The sequence below is a fragment of the Achroia grisella genome, unplaced genomic scaffold (assembly GCF_030625045.1).
Source record: "Achroia grisella isolate CSIRO2021 unplaced genomic scaffold, CSIRO_AGI_Agris_v1 utg149, whole genome shotgun sequence".
Classification (NCBI taxonomy): domain Eukaryota; kingdom Metazoa; phylum Arthropoda; class Insecta; order Lepidoptera; family Pyralidae; genus Achroia; species Achroia grisella.
This window is the reverse complement of record NW_026712644.1, coordinates 4442157-4451640: the sequence shown is the minus strand read 5'-3', so window position 1 is coordinate 4451640 and position 9484 is coordinate 4442157. Positions and strand designations below refer to the sequence as shown.

The 9484-nt window shown below is 35.4% G+C and overlaps 1 protein-coding gene across 1 annotated transcript; it reads right to left on the bottom strand.

Annotated features, from left to right (window-relative positions):
* Positions 1-390: 390 nt before the first annotated feature.
* On the bottom strand, positions 391-6886 carry LOC131840694 (UDP-glucose 6-dehydrogenase). The gene is made up of 2 exons (XM_059188881.1): positions 5422-6886; positions 391-770 (listed from the first exon to the last, which is right to left on the bottom strand). The coding sequence occupies exon 1, from the start codon at positions 6873-6875 to the stop codon at positions 5436-5438; it is 1440 nt and encodes a 479-aa protein (XP_059044864.1). The 5' UTR covers positions 6876-6886; the 3' UTR covers positions 391-770; positions 5422-5435.
* Positions 6887-9484: the final 2598 nt, after the last annotated feature.

Below are 9484 nucleotides of genomic sequence, written 5' to 3'. Positions count from 1 at the left end.
TAATAATTACAACTATACGATTTATAATATCTTAACCATAACAATTTTACAATGTTCGTCACTGGTTTAATCAGATTACTTTGATACAGTGCTATCATTTGTTCAATTACAAACATTTACGTAAAAATAACTAAAATCTCATACATATTAGACGTGGGCGCTGAATAAACGAACCGTTTTGTGCGTGAACTATTAAACTAGTTTACAGTTCACAAAGGAACTAGTTTATTCGTCGATTGGTTGATGAGTTCGTTGCATCGCGTAGCGATCGTCTCACCTCGTCTAGTGAACCGATCTAGACTGTGGCTCCGTCATCATCAATTGGTAAACTAGATTTTCGTTCGTTTATGTTTACCAACCGTCTATACGAAGATATACTCTTTTCGACGACGAAATCAGCCGAAAATTAGATTGTTTTTTAAACTAGTTACCGTCGATGGTAAACGGTCTCGTTGCATCAACGATCCACCACTAATACACACTATTATAGTGTTTATTGCTTTCTTTCAAATTATGAAAATAATGTTAGCTAAAATGAAAAGGACTATTTTATATACATACATGTAACATTGCCTCGTATTGAAATAGGCGGCAAGACAGGTGAGCGACAAAAACTATCTTTTATACTATTTAGCGAAAGAAATTAATACTTTTTGTTGCAATTCAAAGAATACAAACTGTGTTTGAGAATATAGTCTTGGCTCATGAACACTTCCGTATATATATTTTAATACTTGACATTTCCATTTGTGACCGTTGCGTTGAGATACCTGAAAAAAAAAACAGTAATTTAGTTTTTTTTTTTTTACGTAACTGGAAAGGCAAACAAATAGCCAGGTATTTTTTTTATTGGATGATATTGGTATAGTGCATTGTGCACCAGTGGAGGATAATAAGATGTACATAAGGTCAGGTCAGTTAGCACACTGTGACAAATTCATCAGGAAAAATGGTATTTTCTGGTGAAAAGTGATTCATCAGCTATCCGATGAGATATAACAAAATAGGGTTATATCAAAAATTTGTAAAAAAAAAACTTTGTGTTTTTATATTTGAGCCTAAATAAATTAGTGCTGGTTGGTAGTTTGTATTCACACGTTTCGACTTGTAAAATGTGAACTTACAAGGATTGTTTAAAAGAGCAACACACAAGTTTCTTGCTTATTCTTCTTGTGATGAGACAGCTTTCCGAATAAGAGATGCGAGCCGCCAGGTCGTAAATTTAAAAATACCACGCCAATTGTTCTTTAGGGTTCATGTAATGCGTGCGAGTGAAACACCTTACGATTTATATATATATACATATAAATAAAATTGGAGTGTCTGTTTGTAATATTGAAATAACCGTTTTTTACTACATGCATATGAATATAAATACGGTACATACACCAAAATAACATTTTTTCTCAATTGTTCCGGCTAATCTCTGACATGGCTGGACCGATTTTGCCGTAACTTTTTTTGGCAGGTAGCTGATGTAATAAGCATTAACTTAGGCTACTTTTATTACACCGAAATAACATATTTTTTTAATTTTTGTCTGTCTGTCTGTTTGTTCCGGCTAAACTCTGAAATGGCTGCACCGGATTCGACGGTACTTTTATTGGCAGGTAGCTGATGTAATAAGGAGTAACTTAAACTACTTTCATTTTAGAAAAATAGAGTTACATTCCAAGCGGACGTAGTAGTGGCAACAGCTAGTATATATATATATATATATATATATATATCTATATATATTACATACATAATATTTACGTGTACACATCACGAGGTAATTCCAACATCCTTCGTACGTCATAACACTATTATAAATGTTAGTATTGTTACATCAAATTGAATTAAACGCCACGTTATCACAGGAAATATAATGAACTGATAAGAGAATGTAATTACTATGTAGTTACATCAAACATACAAATTATATTAATAACTAGCTGCACCCGCGACTTCGTCCGCGTGGAATTCGACTTAAATTTTCTAAAATTATTACGTCATCACCTGTCAAAAAAGTCCTATCAAAATCGGTCCAGCCATTTCAGAGATTAGCCGGAATTTTCTAAAATAAAAGATTTCTAAATTACCTTACCTTATTACATCAGTTCCTTGTCAAAAAAAGTCCCGTCAAAATAGGTCCAGCCATTTCAGAGATTCCGGAACAAACAGACAGACAGACAAACACTTCGAAAAATGTTATTCTGGTGTATGTACCGTATTTATATTCATATGCATGTAGTAAAAAACGGTTATTTCAATATTACAAACAGATAATCCAATTTTTTACAATTTTTGTCTGTCTGCCTGCCGGTCTGTTTGTTCCGGCTAATCTCAGAAATGGCTGGACCGATTTTGACGGGACTTTTTTTGGCAGGTAGCTGATGTAATAAAGAGTAACTTTGGCTACCTTTATTTTAGAGAATTAAAGTTAAATTCCACGCGGACGAAGTCCCGGTTACAGCTAGTTAATAATAAACAAAATGTCGGTCTCTATGTGAGAAATAAGATTTTCTATCTGGTCTTCAACGTGTTAAAAATAGAGAAATCAATTACCCCAGTGCAGTCATCATTTAGATTGATGTTGCCTCTGACCCTGACACGATTTGACCTTATACAGTTGTCTGTTTGTTATCACCATACAGGAAAACAGACCCCAAGGTCCCCTAACACACGGCCGACCTCGCGTGTACGTGCCAAATTGCATCACAAAATCAATAGCTTTTTTTCGGACTACTCTAATGCTGTTGGCCGCAGCTGGCCTTTACAGCTTCACCGGACGTTAGGGCGCGAGTGCAGATGGCACTCCAAACCAAAGGAAGGACTTATGGAGCGGCTGAAGGCCAACTCCCGCCTGACGGATACGACTTTACTCTGAGGGCACCGCTAGGGGTTTTTTTTTAATTAAATACAATTTTCCACAGACATATTGGTCCGTGCCTTTTTTAATTTACTTTAATATTATTATATTTCTTTAATTTCCACTTTTGTACAACTCCAGCCGAGATTACAATTTGCCTAACAGTGGCACCGAGGCAGACCTTATCCGTCTGGCCCAGAACCACCGCTGGCCGGCCGGGTGAGTTGACAACATGCAGTGTCACCTATCTTTATTACGATTTTTTTCCTTTTTCTTCAGAAGTGTTAGGCTGTGCTCCTAGGCTCTTATATATTTTTTTTGTTTTTGTATGTTTATAGTATTATGTTTTTTTTTCTATTTTTTTCTTTTCCTAGGAGCCAGTTACATTTACCAATATGCATATACAATTATATAAATCTTACATTACTATTAGGGGTTCGAACTTCGGCTCAGGTCGTCGTAATATCGATCCCCGTTTGAATTGGACGGGGTCCATCGATCGATATTACGATATATCGATCGGAGGGGGAAATCTATAGCGAGTTAGCAACGCCAGGAACCATGAAGGGTAGTAAGTAAGACGTCAGAAATCATGGCCATTCTATAACTAAATGCTGTGGGCCGCAACTTACGAAGCAAGCTGCTTGGCAGATGAAATAGTGAGGACTATTTCCTCAAGGAGGAGACAGGAGAGGAGGTCATTGGGCTCCCTAAAATATGGTCGAGCGCAGTGATAGCTGGCTCATACGTCATACTCGTGAACGAGTGCTGCTTGTAGGGACTGGTCTGCTTTTATCACTACGACTGATTTAATCTTATTATGTTTTAAATTTGAGCCTAAATAAATTAGTGCTGGTTGGTACTATACCGTTGTATTCACACGTTTCGACTTGTAAAATGTGAACTTACAAGGATTATTTAAAAGAGCAACACACAAGTTTCTTGCTTATTCTTCTTGTGATGAGACAGTTTTCCGAATGGGCGGAAGAGTTAAAAAAAAATTGTTGAATATTCAAAAGTGCTTAAATTAAGTTTATTTGAATTTGATTTTCTATTCTATTCTATTCAGTTATCTAAATTTAAAAATGTAGAGTAAAGTAAAAATAAAAATAAAATTTGAAAAAGTATTGTTCCGAAAAAGTCAATAGGTCTTTTATGGAAATAGGTATAAAAATTTACAATACCCTAGACGCAAGTTTATCTTGAAATCTAGTATTAATGTTATGTTATATTATAGTTGTAAAATATTGTATTTTAAGCATTCATATCGGGAATGAGAAACATCCGTTCCACTGGCACGTGGCCTCATTTGCAGCCGATTTAAAAAAAGCACATCCTCTTTGTTTATTTTATGTTCTGCCCAATTTACACTCAGCCCGAGTGGGCAGGGAAGTGAGCAGCGCGAGAGTGTAAACACGAGTGGAAACACTTCCCATGCCATTGTCGCTGCCACTCGCGCTGCCCGGCGCTCCCTCGATTGTCGGTTTTTCGTGCGCGAGTCAAAGGACTGGCAGTGCGAGTGGCAGCGTGTTTTTACATTCAGCCCTCTCGCTCAGTTGTCGCCCGGCAATAATTCCGGCAGCGCGAGTGGCAGGGGGAGCGGCTGAATGTAAACGTAGCATAAAGTGTTTGAATAAATTAAGGTTTTTTTTAACCTGGACAAATAACACAGCGCCATCTAGTCCCACTATAAGCAGAGGTTGTGTTATGGGTACTAGACAACTGATATAAATACTTAGATATTTTTTTTGTAAACGCATACCTAATAAACATATAGATATATAAAACATATAGACTGATAAAAACAATCATACTCATGAATACAAATGTTTGTGCCGTGCGAGGAATCGAACCCGCGACCATCTGAAGGAAGGCGGTGTGCTAAACCGCTAGACCATCGAGACGTCAATAATAATCTTATCTATACATATAAATAAAATTGGAGTGTCTGTTTGTAATATTGAAATAACCGTTTTTTACTACATGCATATGAATATAAATACGGTACATACACTAAAATAACATTTTTTACAATATTTGTCTATCTACCCCAAATAAATGGGATAAGGAAGAAGCAGATGATGATGACGATGATGATTTGTCTATCTGTCTGTTTGTTCCGGCTAATCTCTGAAATGGCTGGACCGATTTTGATGGGACTTTTTTTGGCAGGTAGCTGATGCAATAAGGAATAATAACGAGTAATAACGAGTAACTTAGGCTACTTTTATTTTAGAAAAATAAAGTTAAGTTCCACGCGGTCCAAGTCGTGGCAACAGCTAGATATAATATAATATTATAAATGCGTATGGATGGATGTTTGTTACTCATTCACGCAAAAACTACTGAACGGATTTTGATGAAACTTTACAGTAATATAGCTTATACATCAGAATAACACATATATATATATATAGGCTATAAATTTGACGCGAGTGAAACCGCGGCCACATCTAGTTTATAATATAAATAGACACACAAAACTTTTTTGGTCGCGTTCAGATTCAGAACTTCTTGGTTAATTCTGGGTTGTAAACTGCAGAAAATAAATATAAAAACATACTCACATTAAGTGGATATCTTAAGGCAGGGTCTGACTGCCCTGCGCTCGGATGCTGCCCGTCCTGCAGAGCCTCTTCCCAATAGTCTGTACGTGGAAACCAATGTTTAACAGTGCCTCATGGTCTAGAATCTTCCTACCATCAAATATATATGCTGGCTTCATCATAACTTCGAATATCTTCTTAAAATCCAACTCCTTAAATTCATCCCACTCGGTACATAACACTATAGCATGAGCCCCAGTTACAGCGGAGTAAGCAGAATCATGGATTTCCACGTTCTTGCGAACAATCTCAGGCTCTGATGTGACATAGGGACTTGTTAGTTCGTAGAAAATCTGCTCGGTTTCCACTTTGGGATCGTATATGTGGAGTTTAGCTCCTTCATCGAGTAGAGTTTTGGACACGCAGATAGCTGGAGACTCTCTAGTATCGCCGGTGTTCTTTTTGAAAGAAAACCCTAATATAGCAATATTTTTATCGCTGACCGTATTGAATAATGATTCTATAACTTTACGTGTAAACCGTTTCTTCTGGTAATCATTTAAGTCCACTACTTGCTGCCAGTACGCAGCAACTTCGGGCAAATTTAGACATTCACACAAATAAATAAGGTTCAAAATGTCTTTCTGGAAGCAGCTACCTCCAAATCCTATTGACGCTTCCAAGAACTTTGGTCCGATTCTTGAATCGCGACCGATTGCTTTAGCTACCTCTGATACATCTGCACCTGTGGCTTCGCAGACAGCAGATAAAGAGTTGATGCTGGAGATTCGCTGTGCAAGAAAGGCATTAGCGGCTAATTTGGACAGCTCTGAACTCCATGTGTTGGTTGTTATAATGTTTTTCGCTGGTATCCAATGCTCGTACACCCAGCACAGCTCCTGAACTGCCTTCTTACCCTCAGGAGTGTCTTCTCCACCGATGAGAACGCGTTCAGCCTCAACCAAATCGACAATAGCTGTTCCTTCCGCCAAAAACTCAGGGTTTGATAGAATTTGGTATTTGACACCAGGTTTTGTGTTAGCGCGGAGTATTTTCATGATAATTTCAGCCGCTTTGACGGGAACCGTGCTTTTCTCCACGACAATTTTGTTGTTGGTCGCCAAATCAGCAATCATACGCGCAGCACCTTCGATATACTTCAAATCTGCCGCTCTACCTTTGCCATTACCAAATGTTTTGGTTGGCGTATTAACAGATATGAATATCAAATCGGCTTCCTGTATACTCTTTGCTATATCAGTAGAAAAGAACAAATTTTTACCGCGACATTGCTTCACGACTTCGTCTAAACCAGGCTCGTAGATCGGCAATTTATCAGAATTCCATTGGTTTATGCGCTCCACACTTTTATCACAAACGGTAACTGTTATTTTTGGGCATTTTAACGCTATAACGCTGCAGGTAGGCCCGCCAACGTAACCAGCGCCCAAGCAGCAAATTTTTTCGATCACCATTTTGAAATATTAAATTAAAGTTTTAATAATTTTTTTTTATAAATATAGGTAACAAGGAATTCTTTATATTTTTTTTATGTGTGACGACTAAGGAAGTAATTTATATAACTAACTATTCAACGTAATTACACTAAAAAATACTTAATTACTTTATCAGATTATGGTTTTAAATTGACAAGTGATAAGTCCGTATTATTTAACAGTTCCCGTAAGCGGATTTATAACTGATACAACACGCACTAATCCGCGTAAATCAAACTGTTGGACTTTTCGTTATTAGATAGAAGACAGTAATAAACGAATTGGAATTTGTCTACAAAACAGGTGTCATTGACATTTTGACATTACTGTAAAACCAATGACATTTCTAAGTAGTAGTGATGTGCAAATACGATGAATCGACACATGAAAGATTCCGTGGTATTATTTTTTATACTCGTTCGGATATCATTTTATTTCTTCATTATTAGAGTAAAGTTAATCTGACATAATAATCGATACTTTTGTCTGAAATTAATTTAAACATACATACGTAGATGAATATTTCCTATATTTTACCAACTTATAATAGCACCAAACATCCGTTGATTACGTTTTATAAAAAAATATTTTTATATTGAGAACTCGATTCTTATAGAAAAACATTACGGGTATTGGGGTATCCGCAAATGCATGATTTCATAGTGTAAATAAATAGAAATATAGAAACTACAAAGGTATAACATATATTTGGTTCACTCACATTCGCGTCTACAAAATAGACGAAACAAATTCAATCTCTTTTAACTTTTTTCTTCTAAATACGTAATTATAAATACGATATCTATCAGATAAGAAAATAACGAAATTGGTGGTTCTCAATTAAATAATTTTTTGGTGTATCTGAGGAAGACCTCAGAACAATCTCCTACGTATGCTATTTTTGCGGATTTTTTATTATTTTAAGCTGGTACTTCTTATTCTTGTATAAATTTAATAAAATCTATACGATTTTGAGCCCAAGTATAAATCGTTAACGATTTAATTTTTTTTTATAACATATCTTTTTTTTTTAATCTTGCAATCAGTCACGTGAACTATAAGCAGATGTGGTGTTCCGTATATAGCTGGTAGAGTGCAGCTCCCAGTAGAGCAGCTCCTCGTTCTTAAAACTCAGTCCTGTATATCTTGGTCAAATACATTACTCCTTTTCTTTAAACGACGCACTTTTTCGGGCATTGTAAGTTGCCCAGCATATTATTGTTTTAATATATTGCATATATTTTATTATTGTTATAATTTATATACCATTTGTATTATTTTAATAAATCTAATAAGCTATTGGACTAGATTATAAATAGTGGCATATATAAAATGTTGCTGCAGTTACTTTTACAATAATATTACTTTAAAACCACAGATAACATAATATTACAAACGATTATCGAAAGTGAACAAGTAAAACATTTTAATACTATAATAATTTAAAAGTATAAATACTTTAAGTTTTGTTCTTCAACTGCAAATCCTAGAATAATTATTTTCGTACTTAAGAATTTATTATGTTTATTATGTTACACTTGTAATATTTCTGTCGACACTTGAAACGCTTTTATAATTTACGTCTCCACTACATAGATTTAAGTTACGTGTAAAATCAGTCTACGTCCCGACTCCGCGTCGACTGTACGCGTTATTAATAAGCCATGTAGCACACTACCAATAAACTTAATAATGTCTAATAAATAGTGCAATCATTTACCGGTATACTCATTACCTACATACTACAATAAATAATATATTATGTAGCGCCACCTCATCACAACATATATAACGCTACAGTGATGAGGATAACCACGCTACAATAGCAAAATGCGTGATTCACAAAAACACTGCACTTCACTACCCAATTTTCAATGTTGCCAAAACATTTTTTTTCCTACAGTTATAGGATAATTGTTTCACTTGTTTTTAAGCATTGTAAAGGAGCTATAATACTTATAAACAAATTATGTCCAGTTTGTTTCACTTCCATATAAGTTGCAGATTTGAATACTTAATTTTCTTGCCATCCGATTGAAATATAAAATTTATTTTACACAAGGAAAGTGAGAATAAAATGGCAACACCGATTTTTATTTTTATATGTCAGTTGACAAGGTGTGTCAAGGAAAGAGATCATAAAGCTATATTAATATTAGATTTACAGTTTTTTTTTATAACTTAAATAAATGTCACCTACTTAATGGTGAATAGTAGCAGTCTATATACATGAACAGTATTACAGACATCACATAATGTGTACTGCGACCATTTAAGCGATTTATTTCGATTCTATTACGGCCTCGGTGGTCTATCTGTCTTGCACACCGCTTTACTTCCGATAGTCGCGGGTTCTATTCCAGTCTAACTTGGAATTAAATACAGAATGAGAAACATATTTTTAAATATATATTTTTTATTTCCAGAACTATGTTACAATTACATTTCTTTTTTCTTAATACAAATATACCGGGATGTGAGAGGGGATAATTAGTAATGGGTAGTGATTTTCAATGTACCATCCATGTTAGGTCGACCTCTACGCTGTCTTTGGAAACCATCGTGATAAATGATTTCCAATGTATGGT